Genomic DNA, 23,795 nt, shown 5'->3' on the forward strand with positions numbered 1-23,795 from the left:
CTTATATGCTGCCAAAGCCCCAACCAGGCAACTAAAGGCACCATGAACTTCTCACTGGGAGACTAATGGCAGAACTGCATATTATGTTGATGACCCCCATGCTCAGATCCCCTGACATGTATTTTGAGAAGAAGACTTAACTTTTTTAGCCTCATGCCATTCCCTCAACTGAATCTCTGATAGAGAAAAAAGATGGCATCCTGGCAGCTAGGGAAGGTTGCTTTAACTTCAGAAAGGGTGCAAAGAGAAAGAGAATTAACTCCTCTTTTCCGACTCTGCAGCTCCAATCAATTTTCCTTCTCCATCTCCCTCAGCAGCTCTTGAAGACTAAACTTAATGGAGTTTGGCCCCAAGTGATGATACATACGGCAAGGATCCCTCGGCTAGCATACTAAATAAAGGCATGCATGAATGGTATGCACATGGTATGAATGTTCTATTAGCAATTCATAACAATGGCCTACATTTCACTAAGTCAATAAACCTGTGCCTGGATTGTACCAAGGTAGACTGAACTGGGGGCTCAGATGCCGCTCCTCCATGCAAAAGAGTTCCCCATACACAGAAAAGTAGATGTCAGGAGGACCCTGATCTCTAGCCATCTCCATTTTTATCCCACCCTTTCCTTCAAGGAGCTCAGGGCCACATACACAGTTCCCTCACTTATTTTGTCCTCAAAAAAACTCTGTAAGTTAGGTCTGAGGGGAGATTTGAACCTGGGTCTGACACCTTAACCACAATGCTGAAAGGGTAATAAGTGATTAACCATTCTAGTGAGAAGCAGGTCACCCTCATGCTTAGATGGAGACTCTGCCTCAGATACAATACTGAGCCTTGGGTGTGGCCATTACAGCAAGGGAGTCAGGCCAAACCTTCTCTCCAGAGTTAACATAAATCAAGGGCATCTTTGTTGCTTCTAGCCTTATTTAAAGGGAAGGGAAGATAACTACATGGCTCTCTTATTCCTTGCAGCCCTGAATTAATCAATCTTTTGTCTGGGCTCCTAAATACCAATAGCAGTAATAGGAATATCGATGCATTTGGGAATAGGCCCTGGGTGGAAGAAGGGTTAGATAATTACTTCTGGGTTGGATGCATTGTTGATATGCCCCTGATCACTTTAGGCTCTGTTAACACTTTAAAGCTACATGCAAGATATGTGACTGGCTGGAGGAGGAGGAGAAGGAGGAGGAGAAGGGGGAGAAGAAGAGGAAGAAGAGGAAGAAGAGGAGGAGGAGATTGGATTTATACCCTGCCCTTCATTACCCAAAGGAGTCTCAGAGCGGCTTACAAACCCCTTTCTTTTCCCCTCCCCACAACAGAAACCCTGTGAGGTAGGTGGGGCTGAGAGAGCTCTTGACAGAAACTGTTATTTTTCAAGAACAGCTGTGCCAGAACTATGGCTTGCCCAAGGTCATCCAGCAGGTGCAAGTGGAGGAGTGGAGAATCAAACCTGGTTCTCCCAGATTAGAGTCAGCGCACTTAACCACTACACCAAACTAGAGCACTAAACCAGCTTAGAAGTTGGTAAAAAGGGCTTATCAACTGTTGTCAGAAAGCCTGCAAGGCAGGCCAATTTTGGGGGTATTTTCCAAAGACCCACAAAGACCATTCAGATTTGCAAAGGAAAATCTCCTGCATCTTTGAGTCAAACATTCCCAATAGTCTTTTTTTAATGGATTAAATGACCTTTGAATGACACTCCTGCACATTCTTTCATTTAGGGGGAAAAAACACACACAATCAAAAATCCTTTCAACAATTGTGAAAAACAGGCTCCGGGAAAAATATCTGAGGAGGTAAGAACTGGGGGAAACATTACTAATTATACAACCCAGACCTATAACACAATGTCACCACTGGGGACTTTTGTAAAGGCTTTGGAAGGCACGAGCAAGAACACTAATCCAGCTGCAATCTTCCTGAAATACCCACATACAATTTCTCCTTTGGCTGTCTCCATTCCAAAAAGGAAATGTGTTAATTGCCATAAAGCCATACATCTTGGGGAAAAGATGTAGCTCATTCGCCATGACCACACAGAATACTTTCCATATACACTCAAGCAAACAGTTCTACTTTCACAGCACTATTCTAATGCAAGGCACAGGGCTGCAATACATGGACTGGCAGAACGGCAGCTTGCTTTTAAAGAAGATTTCATTCCCATTTCGGCTTCAAAGTATTTCTTCTTTTTGAAATTATTCTTTTTTTCAGTCAGCTCTTACACAGCTTAAATACTTGGATATTCCCTATACACTCAATAACATTTTTTTCACTAATTCGGCATTAAATAGACCTGACAGATAGAACATGCTTTCTTTCAACCATTTTCTTCCAGTCAGCACTGGTAGCATTACACACTTATTTAATGAGGGGTAAAGTATCCTAAAGAGCAGTGAGTCTCTGTGCAAGCATAGCAGACATATGAATTCCACAATAATAGACTATGCCTTAAGACAATTCTTCCATTAAGAAGCTTCATATTTCACAGATTACTATGACGAAAAGGCTAGGTTCCACCTTTCTCCTAGGATGACCAGTGAAAGCTTGATGGAATGTTGAGAGCCGGAGACTTGAACACAGGAGTTCAAAAATGACAGGGGGTTAGCAGCAGACAAGCACGGAGGTGAAAATGGGGTTTTCTGACTGAGGAGAACTGTATAGAAGAACTGCTCAGAACAGGCTGAAAATAGTACATTTGTAACTAAAGGAGCCCAGTTGTAGGTATAGGACCTTGGTTCAAAGGTTCAACAAAAGTGTTGTTTCCAGGGCTTTTTTTGTAGAAAAAGCCCAGCAGGAACTTATTAGCATAATAGGCCACACCCAACAGCAGAAACTCATTAGCATATGAGGCCACACCCTGACAGTGTAGCTCATTAGCATATCAGGCCACACCCCATTCCTTCCCTTGGCTTGCCAGGGCATCCCATGGCTTCAGGGAGCCCGGGCAAGCCCTCCCTTGAAAGCAAGCCAGCCCCTGGACAGGTCAGGGAAGGCACGGGGAGGCATTTAAATGACTCCCTGATCCTTCCAGCCCCCCCCCCCCCCCCCCCCCCGAGTAGCCGGGGGGGGTGTTGCTCTCCAGGCCTTCCCTCTGTAGCCACACATGCAGAGGTTTTGGCTGTAGTGGGCATGGCCAACTCTGAAGCCAGCTGGAACTCCGTTCCTGTGCGTTCCTGCCCAAAAATAGCCCTGATTGTTTCTTAGATTTTACTTTCCTCACTGTAGCTAGGAGCCTGCGTGACAGAGAAGGGGCCTGAGGTGTGAAATGGTCATGACTCTGTAGATTTCAAAAGAGACAAGGGTGGCAGTGTGAGGTCCTGACCTAGGGCAATTCTGCACTGGCTTTTCCCTCCACTGTTATACCAAACCCAGGTTGGGACAGAAATTTCCCTCTGCATTGCATGCTGCTGTCACTTTCTTTGATCATCGGATTTTATGGTACCTTCTGCATAGATTTATGGCGTTCAGGGGTGACTCTGCAGTCAGTACGGCTTGCCCCAGGGTATCTGAATGTGGTTTTGAGCTGCACCTTTTCTGTCCAAACATGGGTTTGGTAAAACAGTGGAGGGAAAAGCCAATGCAGAATCAGCCCTGCATATAACCCATAACCTGAATAAGAGAGGTTGTACAGGGTGGTAGAGGCATTTTGTGCAAGTGGACAAGAGGCATCACAGCCATGTCCTCTTTACACACAGAGCTAAAAAAATAAGGGAGAATTGATTTCCCATGCTTCCTTGCTCCTCATGGATTCAGCAATATCCCTTGAGGGTCAAGCAGGTATATTTCCTAAGGCGTGTTCAAAACAGAATGGAAAGAAGAGCAAAACATTTCTAGAGTTTTGTTGTTAGTTCTGCTTGAAGACCTATGAGGAGGCAATATCGGGGTGGGGCATAAATGGCTGCAGCTGAAGAGGTCGGAAAGTTATCACTTCTGCAGCACAGCTCTGCTTGTGCTTTACAGGATCCAACCCTACTTCTAGTAGCTGTATTTGCCTAGGATACATCACTAGTGATCAACGTGGCCGGGAGCAAGACGGAACAAAGTGAATACAGTTATCACAGATACAACTGTCTATAGCCATGGTTTTTTAAAACTGGAAACTAAAATGTTGGTCATTGCAATCAAAGCTTCTCCCTTGAAATGGAATGCTCTTTGCCCAGAGCAATCTGAAATACCACTGAGCTGCTCATTCATTCCTATCTCTGGGAAGAGACAACAAAGAACACCTTTGCAGTACTTCAACAGCTATTTACATTTGAAATCCACCCAGGCTATGAGCAAGTTACACAGGAATTCTCTTTGTAGTGCCTTGTCCTAGTTGATATTTATAATAGATTAGATAATTCTTCTGGAAGGTAGAAGCATGACTCCATTTCTGCGCGTTACAAGCCAAACGGGAAGCTGCGCTGCACTCATGATATTAGCAAGCCATAGCAGTATCAGTCCTTCACTCAGCCTTATGCAAACTCTGCAAAACCATGATAGACAATGCAACATCCATCCCAGAATGATGACCAACTTTATATTTCCCACATGGCAGAGATAGTGATATCCATAAAGGTTTAGAGGAACCTTCAAAAGAGGAATTAATGAATAATGGAGATTGCAGAAATGGACAAATTGTCAATTTTATTACAGGGAAAAGATGATGAATTGTTTATGATAAGATGGAAGAGAGTGTATACGTGGTTCTATGATAGTTAATGTACTTACTCAGTAGAGTGAATATTTGGTTGATATGTTATGCTCACGTTTGGTGATGGAAAACACTTTATATATAAAACTTTTTTTAAAAAAAGGTTTAGAGGAAGACACTCACTTTTCATACAAAGAGCACCTGCCTGCAAACATTCCCAGGTTCATCTCTGCTTACCGGATTTCTGGTAGAAGGTGGCGAGAACAGCATTTCTGCTCAAGTCCCTGGAAAGTCACCAGTGTAGACGCTAATGAGCTAGATGAACCAATGGTAGAAGCCACCTGCATATGTTGGAATGGGTTTCCCTTCTTTTTGCCTGGTAACTTTACTACTTGGGGCTAGACAACATTCAGAGACACATCCTCTTTCAGACTCACCAGTACATCAGAGTAACTGAGAAGTTTAAAGATGCCTAGGAATGGGTGCTTTTGTTCATTGGCTTGCATCCTACAACTATTACACTGCTAGCAGAACTTTCTTCCAGCAGAAAGTTGCTTCCTCCAGAGGAAAGTTCTCTTATGTTGGGAACCCATAGATTAAAGTTATTTATTAAGTCCATTCCTCCAAAAAGTTCTGGGTGATATACATTGGTCTTCCCTCAGTTTTACCTTAACAACCCTGTAAAACAAATTCGGCTGACAGTGTATAACCTAAAATCATTCAGCAGGCTTCATGGCAAAGTAGGGATCTGGACACGGGTCTCTCAAATCTGACCACTATACCAGTCATTATTTCCTTGCATAATGAATAGATTACCCGCTCAAGGTTGTTGGAATCAGTCAGGCTTAACATCTAAGCACTGTCAATGTTTCATTGGTTGGTGAATGAAAATGATGCTTTGTGATGTCACCATCGACATGGAAACAAAAAGGGTCCACACAATTGAAAATGCCACCAGCCAGTATTAGAGCATGGAAATCTGAGAGAGCAGGCAACATCTTGCGTACAGCTGGGTCATCAAAGCTGCTCAACTGAAAGAGGAACTGGGTAAGGTAATTAAGTGAAACGACTTCCAATATGCCCGACAGCTCCAACAATCCAGAAAACAATCCTGCTCCTGAGAACTCATCCCAGACTGATGGGGGTTTATCAGAGGCGACAAACAGCACCCTGGATGTGCCTGAAGATATTCACGAGACAGTCAACCAATTTATTGATCAACTGACAGTATCAGTTAAAAAGGTGTCCTTAGACCTGGCCAAAGACAACGGCTCTGATTCCACAGCAGATGAGGAATCAGAAAAGCAAAATGGTTCTGGTGATTCCTTCTCTGGAGGGCAAACATCAGCTTCACTAGCTGATGGAGGGCAATTAGCTGACCCCGGGCAATTAACTGACTCAGAAGTGATAGTGAATAACCAGAACGCGGATGACAGTCAAGTGAATAAAGAGCTCCAAGCTATTCTCCAGTGGATGGTTGCATCTCACCTCAACGTACCCAACCTGACATTCATCAATGAGAATGACAATGAATTGTCCAAACTTCCACTGGTGGCAGAGAAAGCAGGCAAGAAGGCATACACAGTGGGGGACATCCTTCAAGAGGTAAAGAGGTACTTTGTACAACACCAAACAGACAAAGTTGTGGGAAGTGCACCGTCCTGTGGACTGATGGACTGGCTCCTTGCTCACCTGTAAGACCCAAACTTTACGTACTCAATCAAGCCCAGGTGCCTAAACCATGCTTTTAGCAGCATGAGATACCATCACCACAGCACCAATGGCAAATCACAATGCAGTGAACTCAACTTGTCGCTACAATAGTAGCTGGGCAAGATCATCAATTAAAAAGCTAAAAAAAACAAAGGTGGGAAGCCAAGCTATTTTTTTTACTCTTTTTAAAGTACAAAATTTATTATTTTATTATTTATTTATTTATTTATTCAGGAATTTCTACCCCGCCCTACCCCGCAAGCGGGCTCAGGGCGGCTTACAGAGGCATAAGCCCGTACATAAAATTTATAAAATCCGATAAAATCTCAAAATCACAACCAACATACTATTAATAATAATAATAAGTGCTTTAGATTCCAAGATGGTCTACAGTTGACACCTGCAGGGGATACCCCTGCCGACTTTAGTATTAGAAGTAAACAGTGTAACAGATTCCCAAAAGACATCTCACTCCACAAAAGAAACACACTAATCGACCTGAGCCTATTCTTATTACTCTTGTATAGTACTCAATAACCAGTGATCACCTGGTTACATTGCTAAACCCAATGGCTAAAACTGAGAGAAGTTTATTCACTAGATCAGGGGTCCTCAACCTTGTTTACCCAGTGGGCACCACCACTAAACAGCTGCTGAGAATGGCGCTAGACCAATCACAAAATGGCTGTCTGTCATGGGGGGGGATTTAGAAAAGACCTTCCTGTTCAAAAGACTGCGTCTTTCTTTTAGAGAAGGAATGCTTTGGAGAAGCAAGCAGTTCCCAGGAAAGACATAAGTGGGCACCAGTGCTCCCTCTAAGTTGGGGAGTCTTGTGAGCAAAGATTCTACTTTGCGAGCTACTGGCATTAAAGTTGTGAGCCAACAATTTGGCTACTGCATAAATCAGTTTGCTCTGGAGCCATCCTTCCTGAGCTAAGGCAAAAATGTGTGAGCTGGAGGCTAAAAAACTGAGCTGGCTCACACTAACTCAGCTTCGAAGGAACACTTATTGAAACTTTATTTTGTAAAAAAAAAAAATGATGATTCTGGGACCCCCAGGGGTGTGTGTGTGAAGATTATTATTTAGGAGGTAAAAACTTCCAAAAACTTTATAGAACAATGAAACAAAACAGCATGTGGCTCAAAATGATGCCCAACACTGAGATTACAAGCATCATAAGCAGGGGGAAATGGGGTTGGGGCAGAACAAAGGTAGCAGGAGGAGGAGCAGAAAGTTGGGGTAGGGTGGGGAGAATGGAACTTCCTTTCCCCTGTGAGTCCCCACTTGTTTCTCTCAATTAGTCAGCATTATCTCTGTGATGATTCAGGACATCACTGGTTACACACAAAACCTGAAGACTAATTTTGAACTAGGAGCGAACAGTGTTTCTTCTACTGGTCTAAGCAGTGCTTCAGAAGATGCTGTAAGCTTTTGAATTACACAGAATTCTCCAATAAGGCAACACAAGTGATGGGAATGTTCAGGGGCATGTACATTCTACTGCAAGTCTCAGGTTGAGGTGTTTCTACAGCAGGCCACGGCCAGTACAGTTGTGAATTGGATTTTCTCTTAGCCAGAGGTGGTAATTCTTGCTGGTTCTCAGATTACAGGACTGCCCGCATCCAAGCAAAACAATGGAATGTATATTAATTCACTTATAAAGCTGTCTGTCTATCCTTTAGGTAGGAGAGAATGAACAGAAATGGCAAAACACATTGCTCTGGCATAAAGCCAAAGTCGCTTTACATTTAGTTAATGGAAAGTCTGTGTGTCAGACATCCCCCTTTCTCGTGTGTGTTTTGGGGGTGGAATGTACAGGTTTCCGTGGCTTCCTCCTTCCCTTCCTCCTCCTGCCAACCAAATTCTCATTTGGACAGCCAAATACAGTATGTCACAAACACTCTAAATGACATCTTGACTTCACTGCTGTACAGTGGACAAAGAAACTGAAGTATCCATCCATGTCATCTGTTTTTTTCACAATCAAGTCTTTTTGTCACCACTGAAATGTAGATATGGCAACATGATTCAACACCATGGCTGTTGTCACTCACGAATGAATGACCAGACAATACTGCAGGAATTTACTGGATGTCAGCTGAAACCAGAGACTCAAAATCAAAGTAGCTACTAATTTTGACTGGTCAGTCTTTTCATCTTCCTCTACCGTTGCTTGGAATGCTATGAAATGGACTATTATCAAAAAGCAAAAGGAAAGCAGACCAACAGTTGTATTCCAATGTTCTTACCATGGGCAAAGCATATGCAGAACCAGCATTCCCTCTAAGCCGAGTTAGTGTGAGCTAAGCTCACAGATTTTTAGCCTCCAGCTCACACATTTTTGTCTTAGCTCAGGAAGGATGGCTCCAGAGCAAATTAATGTATGCAATGGCCAAATCTCTCACTCACAACTTTAATGCCAGTAGCTCACAAAGTAGAATTTTTGCTCACAAGACTCCACAGCTTAGAGGGAGCATGGCGCAGAAGAGCATTAACCACGCATGGCTGTTCCATGGTTCTCTGGAACAGTCTCCCTAAATGTGTCCAGGACTCCGCTTCAGGTATATTTATTACCCAAGACTTTTAGGTAATGCTCTGCCACGGCTCCAGCCTTAATCTGAAACCCTGTTTTATGTTTTATCCGCTTGCTTCTGGTTTTATTGTTGTTGCTTCAATTTATGCAGCTCTGCCAATTGCCTAGTTTTAAACGTCGTGACTTGAGGGCTCTTGTACATTTCTTATTGTTTAGCACAGGGGTCCCCAAAGTGATGCCCGTGCATGCCGTGGTGTCCGCAGACCCCTTCCCCAGCACCTGACAGGTGTTTTTTACAAGTTGGGTGGAGCCAGGGGATCTTTTGCCCAGCAAGGCTTCTGACTGGCTGGCAGGTTTTTTTTAAATGTTGCTTTGACAGCAGCTGACACTACAGCACAAGGATCTTCACTGTGCGATTGAAGGTAAGCTGCGGCAGCCATTTTGTGGCTGACTTTGCCTCTGGCGGCAACCATGCAGTGGCAGCCATTTTGTGGCTGTCTCCACCATGTTGTGTCAGAATTCCAAATGTGCTCACAAGGCTTAGAAAGGCTGGAGACCCCTGGTTTGGCAGACAGAAACAATCAAATCGGCTATAAAGATTTATTTTGCTACTGCTTCATGGTTGGAGAATCAAACTCTAAATGCAGTGTTTGGGGGGAGGGGTGCCATCAAGTCGCAGCCAATATATAGTGAGCCCGTAGGGTTTTCAAGAAGAGATGTTCAGAGATGGTTTGCCATTGCCTGCCTCTGCGTAGTATTCCTCGGTGGTGTCTCATCCAAACATTGACCAAGGCTGCCCTGCTCAGCTTCCGCGATCAGACAAGATTGGGCTAGCCTGGGCTACCGAGGTCAGGGCAAAACGTAGTTATTAAGGTGTTTTAACTGGTTTTAGTGATTTGCTATCTGCTCTAGAAAACATTTTCTGTTCAAGGGGCAGGATATATATATTTTAATGAATATAAAGAGTTAAAAGTAGGTTTGCCTTCAAGTATGACCCAAAGAGAGACCTATAACCAGTCATGTCTTTCTGGCAAGAAGAACATGCATACTGATCCTATTGGAGTCTAAAATTTAAATATATATGGTGTCATGAAGCTAAAGTTAAGCACAATTCAATCCCATTTATGGGGTTATGCACACCCCAAAATATGTCCCACTCAAAGAAATGGAGGTAAATCTGTCTGAGTTTCTGCCTGCAGTGTACGAAAGGGTTCCCAGAAGCAGAACTTTCAAAGGCAAGGAACACCACCTTATACCTGCCCAGAATTGTCTCTAGTGTTCTTGTTTAACTGGACTCAGAGGTCTGTTTCTAAAGTCAGATGGTTAATGTATATGTACTGGCTCTTCGACTTATCAGACCTAAGCATCCATATGGAAAAGAAAGCATTAAAGATGGCAGCATGGCTCAGTGGCGGAGCATCATTTTAGCCTACAGAAGGTCACAGGTTCAATCCCTGGCATACACAGGTTCAAAAGGTTCAGGTAGCAGGTGATAAAAGAAGCCTCTGAGTGAGATCTTGGAAAGCTGTTGCCAGTCACAGACAACAATACTGACCTTGATGGGCCAATGGTAGCTTCATGTGCCCATGTGACCATTTAGCCTGTATTTATTACCATTCCTTGTTTTTCTATTCTAAGATCTTTCTAAATAAGGATGGTAGGTTTCATATCTCTTCTTCTAGACTAAACATGCTGGATTCCTTTAATGTGTACTCCCAGTATTAACCTTATTAGGCTTTTTATCACCTTTGTAGCTTTCAGCTCTTATTCTTTCCCTGCATGATACTGTTTCCCTCTCTGGTTCTACTACACTGCTGATGCTCCCCTAGATAAGTCCTGAATACTCCATATTCATGTATTCTGAAATGCCAATGGTTGAAGAGAGAATTCACCCTCCATTATTAGACTTCTCTGTTTAATTACAGTTTAACGTGAGTTCATCTCTAAACTAATGACTCCGCAAAGACATCTGATGTTTTACAAGGCAGATTTATGTTGTTTGGCAGCTGAGTGGTCCTATTGATCTCACACTGGCACTAAATACATCGTAGAGCCGCTGCTGTGCCCTTTATGAATGAGCTAATCCTATTTTCCACTCTTTTGGTCAAAAAAAATAAAAGGACCGCTTGCAGCTTCCTCATCCTCAACACTTATTGGGCGAAGGATTGGGATGCTGAAGGGGCTCAAGAATGCAGATTTCAAGTGGCAGGTTGCTAGGCATTCTGGGTCATAATCCCCCCGTTGTGTTTTAAGACTGAAGTAAAAAGCATCATCGGTCACTGCAATTAGCTAATTTCTCCATTCTTATCCCACAACAAAAGCATGGCAACCCAAGGCCAGTTTACCCATGTCTCCTAGTAATCCAGACAAAGTATGGAATGGAAATCTGGATGAGCGCCAAGAAGTCACAAATGGCCAAGTCTCTAAAGTATTTACTCCAATAGCCAAGAGTTGCAAATTATTCATTTAAACTGATAATCTTTCTTCCCACCAAAGGTTCAATTAGCTGTGAATGAGAGGGTGCCTTTGAGGAAATTCCAGAAGACACTCAGTCTTACTATGTTTTCATTTGTAGTATCTAATTGCCTTGTTTGTAATTAAGCTTAATCAGGTATTGGGATGGTTTATCCATCTCTTACAGAAGTATAAATGTGTTGAGGCATAAGCTTTCATGAACTGTGTAATAAATTTGATAATTATTACATTGCCAAAAAGAACAAACACACAAATGGCCAAGTCTCTGCTCTACACGGTCACCACTACTTCCTGACACAGACCTCTACTTCAGTGTTGCAAGTGCATGTATACATTCGGCAAATGCCATCTGCAGCATGAAGCATCACTTAGCCCAAAGAGGAGGTAAAATGACCTCTTGCTAGACAAATTAGTGGGCTCAAAGCCTTTTGAGATTTTCCTAATTCGTTACAAGAGTGCTCAAGTTCTTTTATTTTAAAGAAAAACTAAACAATGATTCAATCATCATAGCACGTTCTCCTCCTCCTCCCTCCCCCTCCCCCATTATAGGAACAAGCCAAAGCCACTACCCGTCACCGAGACCTGTAACTTTTAGTGTTTTCTTCTTTTAAATAAAAATCTGGTTTGAAAGCCCAAGTGTTATCAAGATCTTCTCTGCTATGAAATCTTGCAACACTTTATAAAGTAACTAACTGGCCTAACAGACCTCATGGTTTCACCTGATTATGTTATGCAACAAATGCATTCCTTGGTCACCTGGGCTGCAAGAGTGAATAAGGCACCAAAATGCACAAGACAGCGACACCGGATTAGGTGCAGCGATCCATCCACAGAAGCCGCTGAGGGTCCCTGCTTTCTCCTCCTCCCACCAGCCATTTCCAAATGCGGGAAAGTTCATTTCCAAGGCTGTGGGACCTGCATAGCCAGATGAGTCAGTGGGCTGAAGTCAGGAGGGGCCCAAATCGACCCCTTCTTCCTCTTCCATCCTGCAGCCCTGGGAATGGTTGGAAATGGGTGCTTAGGGAAAGGGGAGGGTCGAGAAGATCTGCAACTTGTTGCCCTGAATACAGCCCATGGGATGGGGCAGAAAAATGAGAGTTAAGAGCTCCTCAAGGATCTCCAACAATCTTGCTGTTGCAGAAAGTGGAAACTGCTTTGAATCACAGGATTTGGCAATGATACTGAAGCTACTGTATAACCCAGGAATGAAAGGAGAAGGATTGGTTAGAAAGGGCATGGATGCGGGTTGAGCTCTCACTGGCATATCAGTGGGTTACGGCAACTACTGCCTCTCTGTTCTGTCTAAAGAGCAAAATAATTGGATTCCACTGTTTGATGTGTACTTCATACACTCCTTGTTATTGGGCAGGACCATCTTGTATGTAACTCTTTGCTTAGCAGTCTTATCTATTTCTTTTGCTGGTGCTGTGCAATTCTAAAAGTTAACAAAATGTTCTTTGGCGGGATCTGTCATTGTGTCCAACGGTTCTTCCTGCTGGAAGGCCTAAAATGTTTGGGAGGCACTAAAGAGCAATGGTTAACAACTCTCTGATGTCCTCTTCTGCATCAGTGATGCAAAAAAAGACACTCACAACGGAACTGAATCTCCACTTCCAGCCCGGCATCTCTAGTGCCTTCTGTTTCTGCCGTTTGACATCCTGTCACAACTGCCAACATATGCAAAAATATCCACAGCACCGGAACTGCAGAGTCCACAGAGCCCTTTGTGAAAGGCCGAGGGAGTTAAGGCATCAGATGATAGCGAAACTAAAAAGGAGCAAAGGGAATTCCGTAGCTACACATTCTCTGACAACAGCTGCAAGTAATTCCCATATGCTCTATTCTATAGACTACGGTTAAATAAATTACTGTGAGAACTATGAGAAAAATGCTCCTCTTGATGTAACTTTAGAGTTTGTACAGATGGGTATCAGAATCCAGTCCTGAAACTTTTGAGTTTTCTGGGGCAGAAGAGTTGCTGGGTTGCAGAAAACAGTTGTTAGCATTTAAAGGGCTTTGCAGGTCTGTCTTTCAGTTGACTCATGCACAAATTGTTTTCTTCTGTTTCACGAAAACCCATCCCAAATCCCTCATGTTTGCTGGTGTCGGGAGATGAATTGCTTTGGCAATATTTTCAAAGCAGAAAGGGTAGGGGGGGGGATAAGACTTGCTCCTTGGTGAATAATTAAACTGAAATACGCTTCAGGCTTAGGTCAACGAGCAAAATGGCAGGACTGATCTATTTCCATTGCCAGCTGCAGCACTTCAATTTCAGAAGCCACTTGAAAATAAAAACTGTAATATACGAGATGAGCAACGAGGCCATAAAAACGTAAGCAGCAGCAACGGCGACGCAAGAAGAGTTCAGCTAGGATTTTGCTGGGGATGATTTTTACAGAGAAACCTGGAAAATAGCCTCAGTACTCGCAAACAGCAAGTGCAACCGGTCAAACACGAATAAAATGGAGTTCTTCCCTGCCTACTGCCCACTTGCAATTTGCCCCTCACCTAGGGTGAATAAACAGTCACTCCAGTTGACCAGTGAATGATTACTGTTCTAGTGGCCACCACACAGCCCAAGTGATATCCCTTACCAATACTATTTTGAGGCAGCACACTTGCCCGTCTTTCTCAAACTGAGGCAGAAGGAAGGAAGTCAGAACACCACACTGCCAAACATGGCTGCACCACGAGAATGGGCTGTCCCCATGCCTACACATACAAATCCAATCAACTGAAAGGCTGGGAGTGTTCACATTGGTCATCCTAGCGACACACAGAGAGAGACTGATTTCATTGGCTAGATCATGAACACTCACATGAGCACATGAGGCTGCCCTGTATTGGCCTATCATGGTCAGTACTATCTACTCAGACTGGCAGTGACTCTCCAGGTTCCCAGGCGGACCTTTTTCACATCACCTACTACCTGATCCTTTTAACTGGAGATGAAAGGTAACTGAACCTGGGACATTCTGCATGCCAAGCAGATGCTCTGCCACTGAGCCACAGCCCCTCCCCATGCAAGACCTGAAGGTCCAGACAAAGAAAGGCAGGTGAGTTGGGGGTAGACAACTATCTGTTCACACGTTATCTGCTACATGAGGTTAAGTACAAAATGAGCAACGAGGGCTTGAAATATAGTAATTTAGGAACTGATGGATGAATACTCTGATCCTATGCATAACAATTTGGGAGCAAGTCCCACTTGATCGGTAGGATTTGATTCTGGTTAAAGCTGCATAACATTAGATTCTATTGGACTAACCAGAGATTTCAATGTCTCTAAAGATCAACTCAAACATGGCTTGCAAAGAGTGCTATCAGCTGTCCATTCCAAAATGTACTTAGAATCTATTTTGCCAGCCACAGGATGGCAGAGGTAACGTTCATCATACCAGGGTTCATAGGACAATTTTGTCAGTGAAAAGGCTGGGAACACTGAGATCTGAGTAAACAGAATTATATAGTTATTAGCCAAGATATCCGGGCTGTTCAGAAGCAAGCTAACTGCCACAGCTGTTTACTGAGTAGAGTCTTTTGGGTTTTTGTCCAGTCTGGAAGGTGAATTTCTACCATCTGGCCAGAAAAGTCTGAATCCAGACGTGACTAATTTTGTAGTGTTACAGAACCTTCTAGGTCATAAGAGGGCCGTGGGCAACCATTCCCAAAATAAGGACAGACCTCTGTACCAGGACTTGGGGTTTCCTCCTAAGCACCTGGCACTTAGAACAGTGATCGATGACACATTCTGACACTAAATTCTTAATTCTCAAACCTGGGGAAATAAAGTAGAATATCATCAAAAGCAACCACTACCCCGCCTCCCCCCGCCCCGAGGAAAACCAAGTAATTTATTGGAAACACCAGCTTCTGCCCAGAAACCACAATATTTGTATCCCAGGCAGCCCCCAAAGTACGTGAAGGATCAATGTGAATGCAAGCCAGATGGCTGGATAGTTTAAATGGGTTAGTTACGTCTGTCCCAGTTGTAGCACAGACAAGACAAGACCAAGAGGTGCCCCCTCCAGCAGCAGCACAGTGGGAAAATACACACAAAAATTATCCTTGAGTAACCAGATTTAAATTTATTTTCTTTGAAATACGGACTAATTTCTTGCCAGGCAAAAGAGAAAGAAGTAGTCACAGCTGCCAATTTTGACCTGAGTGAGAGAGCTCCACATCATTTCCCTCTATTCTAGTACAGTTTTAATGGAAAAGTAGGAATGCAGCCAATTTGTCTTACTTCATGTAAACAAATACAAAGAATTAAACAAATATATGAAGGTCACCTCAACTGGTCTCAGAATACATCTTTTCAGTGCCTGCAAAAACTATTAACTGGGCCATCCCAGCAGTGGATCTGTCTACTAGGGCAAAAGCTAAGAGTGATAGGCAATAAAAAGCTTGGGAGATAACCAGCTAGTCCAAAAATTATGCCCTGCTGCAATTATCCTCTTAAGAGCTTTGCCCTTTTAATAACAGTATTCACTTACACCTACCAGTTGATTGCTCTTCACAGAAAATACCTTTGCACAATAAACAAATGTACAAACCGACAATTAATATTAAGATTAAAATGATAGACATGACAAAAGCGAAGGCGTCCCAAAGTCAACATGGTGTGGTGGTTAGTGTGTCTGGACTACTACCTGGGAGACCAGGTTCAAATATCCACTCTGCCATGGAAGCTTACTGGGTGACCTTGGGTGAACATGGACACTGGTAACATGGACTTGCAATAAACCCAGTTGCCAACTTTGCTGCCACATACACCCAGACAACAAAATTACTGGACCTACCTAACAGCATCATCTATACCATCTCAGGCTTATTCACATGCTCATCTTAATGTAAGAACATAAGAGAAGCCAATATTGGATCAGGCCAATGGCCCATCCACTCCAACACTCTTGTCACACAGTGGCCAAAAATACCAGGTGCCATCAGGAGGCCCACCAGTGGGGCCAGGACACCAGAAGCCCTCCCACGTCTAGCATCTTCTAACATTGTATATGCCGTTAAATGTCAACAATGTCCTTCCATTCTCTACATAGGACAAACAGGTTAAACCCTACACCAAAGGATAAATGGATACAAATCTGACATCAAGAATCACGACTAAGAAACCTGTAGGAGAACATTTCAACCTTCCAAGACATTCAATGGGTGACTTCAAAGTAGCTGTTTTATTGCAAAGGAACTTCAGAAACAGACTGGTAAGGGAAATGGCTGAATTACAAGTTATTACAACACCCAGAAACTCCCTCCCCAGGACTTAACAGGGATACTGGTTTCTTATCTCACTACATATGCTAAATTCATTCAGTCCTTACATATGCATTCTCACAAAGAAAGGGGCTATACATCCTCTTATTGTAGTGTATCTCTCATTTGGAATAGTAGATTGGAATAGTAATGGTAATGTAAGCCTCAGCAACAACTGGATCTTTTGGCATGGAAGGTGGATCACATAATTAATACATGTGGTGCCAAATGTACAATGAAGGGAAAGGGTAATGATTATGTAAAAATATACATTATTATGGTTCAAGGCTGACAGGAAGGGGGGAAATGTCTCTCTCAGAAATCACTCAACCTACTCCTCTCGACAAATTTTTCAAAGCCTTATCAAGTCCCTGATGGGTATTTGTTTCTGTTCTCTCTGTCAAGAGGGTTGAGTAAAAACCAGCAACCTTTTCCACTGGTGATAGTTCTTGCTCCTCTTCCTCTCCTGTCTCCTGCAGAGGAAAGCAGTTTCTCCAAGTTATGGATTGCTTGGACAGGGAAGGCTGGAACTTGACCTTTACTGTGTATCCTTCCAAGATAATTTTCTTGTCCCCAGCTGTCCCAAGTAATGTGTGGTCAAGTATGGGGGAAAACATGGATAGAAAGAAGGGTTCTGGGAAGCACATCAGGTTCCCACCCTCCATGTCAAAAGCCTCTCTTTGAAATGGGATGAGAGGACACTGCTGTTGTGACCAGTTTCCTCTTATACTTCTGGAAGAACTGGTCTCCTCAAGAGACGTTTTCAAAGTGTGTTCTTCTTTGGCTCAGAGTACAAGCTTCACCAGCTCAGAAAGCCTAGCTTCCAAGTGAATCAAGCAGATGCTCAATTATTCTCTAGCTTTGGTGGCAAATCCAAACCAAATAAACACTCCCCACCCTCCCTACCCCCTCATCTGCCTTTCTGCTGAGAAGTGATGTGCTGGTGCCAGCAGACACCTAAGAGACAGGAAAATGCTTGCTGCCTCTCCTCTACCTCCAGCTTGGATACACAGCATCCATGGCAACTAGTGAATTCTGAGGTCAATCCATCCAAGTGCCTGTTGCATTTTGGGAAATGATAATTCCCAGAATGCACTGAGCCCCACAGGCACATTTAGGAGAGAAAAGACAAGAAGAAGGAAAGGAGGATGGAGGGGGCAGCAAGTTTGTCTCCTGTCAACCCAGCACCTTTGCATCATTCTCCAGCAGCAGGGCAGGTTAGGTTAGAGTGGACTCAAAGAGAAGAATGGTGAGTTCTTTGGAGAACGACATACCCAGAACTGTATGGCACTTTTGGTGGCATCACTGGGTGTGCCATACTGTTTGAGATCTCAGCATGCTTGGAAGCAAGTTTGTTAACAATGGACTATTTGCTGAGTTCTTTGCAAATAAGCTCATTCTGGCCAACCTTGAGTTGGGGGGGGGTGTTCTCCCATCTCTAGTTCCATCTGGTCCTAGTGTGGACCAGGCCAAAGTGTGAATGCCAATGAAACAAGCAACACATTTCAATTTCTTGTAAAATGTCATCTGCTGTGATGCACATCTGGTCATCTAGCGTGTGTCCTTAATTTTCTCAAGGAGCAGTCGGTTCCAGAGTTGAAAAAGGCACTTCTTGCTCAAATACAGAGCCTTAATCTCTTTGTGGTTCTTAAGTCAACTGAAGCCAAACTTGTGTTCTGAAAACAACCCCAGCTGTCGTGGATTGTGCTACACAGTCCAGGGCACGTTTCACCACATCTGTTTGCTGCAGTGTATCCAGCAAAAAATTACCGCCTAATGTGTTCTTCCCTCCAAGCAAGTCAGGGGTGGCGCAAAGTTTCTCCCACTGAAAGAACCAGGACCTTGCTATCATAACCTGATAGCTAGCCATGGTCATTCCCAGAGCACACTTTGTGCTCAATGAATTCTATTTTACTACCCCTTTCTGTCAGTAACGCAATGAAATGGTTCTTCTCTGATTCCTCTTCCCTAGCCCACCAAAAGTATAATACTGGATGATTTGTCATGAAGGAGACATCTGAAACTTGGATTTCTTGAAAATCCTTCTCAATATAGACTGTGATGAGGCTGGCTCTGGCCACTCATGCCATGTTATATTGAGCAAGCTTGACTTTTCCTGTTGGACTGTCTGTTTGGTTACCTGACTCTCATCTCAAGAGTCATCCACTTTTCTGTAACTGGCAAGGAAGAAAAAAAATATTCAGGTGGGTAGCCATGTTGGTCTGAAGCAGCAGAACAAAGTTTTGAGTCCAGTGGCACCTTTAAGACCAACAAAGTTTTATTCAAAATGTAAGCTTACATGTGCAAAGCACACTTCTTCAGACAAACTGGAATGAAATCTCAAGGGCTGTTTACAGGAAAAAAAGAGGGTGGGGGGCAGCCCTTAGGAGGGGCCACTCAGAGCCAAGATGTATATGCAGAGCTGAAATTGGATCAGTTGCTGGATAGCAGCAAATTGGCACTTAAACGCAAGAGTTAACAAAAAGATGTGAGAGTGAAGGTAGAGTCCAGCAGTAAAATCACCTTACCAACACCAGAACAGCAGCAACCATGGCATCAAAAATAGAGATGTGCACCTAAAAAAAATGCTGGCATTTTTCAGACTTGAATTTGGGGAAGGACACAAAGACCAGTATTTGGGCATATTCAGGTTCCCCGATACCCTTTCAGGATTCTGTTCAGGTTTTTCCAGGATTCTGGAATTATTCGGGTTTACTATTCCTATAGGGGACTGGGGGGGGGGGGCATGGAGTAGCTGTTTTTACACCAAATGAGACCAAACTTGAAGGGGAGCCTAGTGCTGCCTGTCCATTACAGATTTCCCAAGTTTCAAGTAAATAGGACCACAGGTTCCGGTTCCATGGGTCCCTGAACAAAGTGTGCCCCAGGCAATCCCAGCTGTCTCTATTGTTTCCTACGGTTGGGGGAGGGGGAATTCAAAGAAGCAAACAGCCAAATACACAAGAGCAACCACTGGCCAAAGGCCTCCAATACAAATAGTACAACAAGCCCAACAGAAACAACATCAAACCAAACCTTGTATTTTACAAAATACCTAAACCCTCATGTACAGTTAACTATTAAAAAACATGACCCAGGATTTTCTTCTAAACCAGCTGCAACAAATTTTTTTTTAAAAAAAAACCAACAGGAATACTCCAAAACTCCATGAAGCCACAAAACAAATCCAAGGAAAAAGTATTTTTAAAAGAACCAGAGGGAAAAGAAAGGCTGAACCCTCCCTTCAACTGCACGCCTCCCCAATAAAAAAAGTAACTCAGAAAAACTTGAAATAATATTTTGAAACAAAATTCCATCAGTCCTGAAGATTGTTCAGCCAGGAGTCAGAGAACAAGAAGGCCTTCTCAGTCAGGCAGCAAGCAGTAAAAATCCAAAGCAGCTGAGAGCAGCAGCCACACACTCCAATGATCTAGCTCAGTAATGGAGCCAAGCTGCTTTCACACTCTTTTGTCTAGGCACAGAAAATTCCACATGGATCAGAAAAAAATGAGGAAATTAGCTCCCCCCCACCCAGCTGTTTTGGCTTGGGGAAATGGCCTGGGGAGGAAAGCAGGAGCCCTTCCTCCTACCACAGCAATGCTCTGTTTGGCCTCTCCTTTATTTTTTATTTTTATTTTTTTAAAAAGGCTATTCCCCACAGCTGCTGTGGGGCTGCGGGAAACAAGAGTTAAAAACCTAAATGCATAGCTGATCCTCAGGGAGGGATGTGGGAATCTGATTGGACACACAGTGCAAATGCTTATTCCAATGTCTGATCCCTATTGGTCTGGGCTGGGACAGCTGTTTTCCCTTTCCCCCTCCCTTGCATTGCCAAGGAACCCTGAGAAGTGGGAGAAAAACAATCCTGGGAGCTTTAAAATGGTGGCCCCGGATATTCCCCAATATTACCAGGGTATCTGAGGAATCGATATCCCATATTCTGGAATCCCAACTACCATTTCAGTTCACCAAAATATGCCTGAAAAAATACCAATAAGGTATTTCTGGTTCAAAAATATTCAGGTAAACATCCCTAATCAAAAAGACACAAGAATGGTTGAAGTCCTTTGACTACTACTGACTAGCTGCCCCCAGGTGGAGAAGCTCAGAGCTGATGCCAAGACAACAAGACCACACTAAGCAAAAAAGATAAATTGATGGCCCACTGATCCTGAAGATGTCAATGGTACTTTGAATCCTGATTCTTCCTCATATTTGCTGAAGCTGCCTAAGTTGAGAAGGAAGGAGGCAAGCTAACACTACATCCTTTACCTTCGGCAGAGAAGCATTTGGAATGGCTTCAGATTTGGTATTGACTTCAACTGCTTTCCCAACCTGGGAATGCAATCTCAAGGGCAGGGCCGATGACAGGTAATTGGCACAATTGGCTTAGCAGCAAGGGGCTTTTCCCACAGAGAAGGGTGCCATGATCCTCCTGGGTCCTCAGAGTAAACATCTGGCACTCGGGACAAGTTGAGACACTGCTTTGTTTACCCAAACAAGCCAGGCGCAATTCATCACAGGCATCTCTCCCTTACACACACTGCCCTGCTTGAACCTAGGCTTTGGGGGCCATGTTTATTGCGACAAACTCACCAGCCAGATTTAACTGTTTAACTGACTAGATGAACAAGTTACTGACTAAAAAAAGCCTACCTCACTGGGGATTCTGAAGTAATCCTAGGAGCATGCCTCTCAGCAGCAGTCGACACTGATCCTTCCTCTTACTAGAGGTAACTGAAAAAGTCTAAGGAGAAGTATATAAAATAGCCCTCCTTTCAGATCCTAAATTTTCTCGAACGCTCCAGCTCGCTGCTCTGAATGCAAACGGGAGAAACTACACGTACAACAGAGACTATGTGGACGAGGACTGGCAAAACCTGTGTTCAAGTCCCTACCCTGCTATGAAACTCACTGGGTAACCTTGAGCCAGTCCCTCTCCCTAATCTGCCCAACAAAGGATAAGTTAGGGGGGACCACATATATGCCACCCTGAGTTCCCCGGAGGAAGGTAGGATATAAATGTGACAGAATCATAATATGCATATACTGTACAGAACCCCCAAGGGTGGAAAAACTGCTACTTACAGGTAAAGGGCCGTGATGTTGGCGGATGCTGCTCCCAGGGATGGAATGGCTGTCAGTTCATTGTTACTCAGTCGCCTGGAAGAAACAAAATCAGGCATTTAAGACAGCAGATTCTGGGGAGGGGTGTTTTTAAAGCAAAACTGAAGTGCATCAACTCTGGAAGACTTAGGTAAATTGCTCTTTTGTACAGATGAAGTTCATTCTCTGTCACCCCTTAACAACCAAAGTTACATTTCTCCAGATAATTAGTATTCTGGGTATTTGTTCAATGCTTCCTGTATCTTTGTGACTTTTCAGCCAAGTCTCTGCCAAGAACACTTGCAACAGAAACCCAGCTGCACATTCCATGCCTGCTTTAGTTATTGCTAACACATATTTATGGAACGACAGCTTATGCCAGTGCCCTGTCGGGGGTGGCCAAACTGCAACCCATGAGACACATGCGCAGCTCCTGGTAAGGGGCCAAGTGCTGCTCCTGAACACATCTCAGGCACACACAACCCATTTGTGACAGGGGCTGTTACAGTGGTGGTATTAATTCCTGGCATAAGTTATCAGCAATTTTTACAACCACTGGGGGTGCATGGCAAGGGGTATGCCATTAGTAATAAGAACAGTAATGATTTTGTTGGGTTTTAATGGTTTTTAAAATGTGCTATTATTATGTATATTTTAATCTGTTAGCTGCCTTGATTACCCCGATGAGGGCAGAAAGGCAGGGTACACATTTTGTAAACAAAGGAATAAATAGCACCATAATACATTTGGAGTCCCCTCTGAATGTACCAGACAACCAGAAACTGAGTTCAGCTTAGAATCAGGTTTATTCTGGATCACGCCCTCCCTTCTTTTACAAATCTAATCAACTTTGGTTGAATCATGCCCATCGTTAATAGGCCCAGTCATGCAAAAATAGGATTAATGCATGCACATAATTGCCTGGTGAAGTCTCGGAAGTTGGAGGTGGCTTTCTAGTAACCAGCAGAACAATATATCATGCAAAATATACATAAATGTACTTAATAGGTACAGGTCACAAAAATTCAGTCAACAAAGGATTTTGATTTTTTTTTTTTTAAATTGCATGCACACGATAAGGTGGTGCAATTAAATATTTTTAGACTCTGGATAGAAGGGCCCCCATTAATGTCAGGCATTCTGAAGAAAGAAGTGGAGGAATAAAGATGGAGGTGAACAGGGTAGAACAGGGGTGTCAAACATAAGGCCCGGGGGGCCAGAACCGGCCCGTCCAGGGCTCCCATGCAGCCCACGAGCAACTGATGCAAGGGAGGGAGTGCTGGGGGGAGTAGGTGGAGCATCTCCATTGTGGCTTCAGCACAGCAGAACAACCCTGTCTGCAGCAGTCAAGTGGTGTGGGAGCATTTGCCCAGCACTGCACTCCTGCCTCTACGGTGCGCCTGCACTCCTGCCTCTACGGTTCTACACACACCCCTCCCAGCCCATGGGGCCTTGCAGTGAGGCTACACGAACTTGGAGCTTACCAGCTGCTGTCCATTATACAGTTCCTCTCTCCAGTGGCTGGCACACATTTATGGAACACCTGGCCTGGCCCAATAAAGTGACATTTATGTCAGCTCCGGCCCTCGTGACAAATGAGTTTGACACCTCTGGGGTACAACTTCCCAGCCTCTGTCTACACCCTGGATTTTGGAGGGCCCCGCTGAGGCAGGGTGACTGGGGCCCTTAGGATTAGCGCTGAAGTTCCACCCTGATGGCTCCTCTGCATATACACCCAGATACTGCTAGCATCAGCTGACCTGTGACTAACACTAAGGGGCAGTGCCGAGGTCCGGGGGCCTTTGTTTAACTCTCAGTCAACGCCAAGCCGTTGTCTTGTTGCAGCTGCCACAAGAAGCGTATCTTTTGCAGGTCTGACCCTCTCTGCTAACAGGCCATACAACAGACATAGCTTCTGCCACTGCAGTAAGAGCTCGATTTCAGGACCGGCGCCCCAGCAGAGATGGCAGCAGCCTGATTTGTACTGCCCGGGAAACATGAGCATCCCTCCTGGGAAGCAGCTAAGAGGAGTGTCAAGTATTTCACGGCTTCCTCGG

The 23,795-nt window shown here is 44.0% G+C and overlaps 1 protein-coding gene across 1 annotated transcript in view; it reads right to left on the reverse strand.

Annotated features, from left to right (window-relative positions):
* Nucleotides 1–23,795, reverse strand: part of LRIG1 (leucine-rich repeats and immunoglobulin-like domains 1) — a 153,399-nt gene that overhangs the window by 64,917 nt on the left and 64,687 nt on the right. Inside the window, exon 3 of the mRNA XM_015418010.1 lies at nucleotides 21,721–21,795. Within this exon, the coding sequence (XP_015273496.1) occupies nucleotides 21,721–21,795 (75 nt within the window). The remainder of the gene's footprint in view (nucleotides 1–21,720; nucleotides 21,796–23,795) is intronic.

This window comes from Gekko japonicus, unplaced genomic scaffold (assembly GCF_001447785.1).
Source record: "Gekko japonicus isolate JY-2015 unplaced genomic scaffold, Gekko_japonicus_V1.1 scaffold1240, whole genome shotgun sequence".
NCBI lineage: Eukaryota > Metazoa > Chordata > Lepidosauria > Squamata > Gekkonidae > Gekko > Gekko japonicus.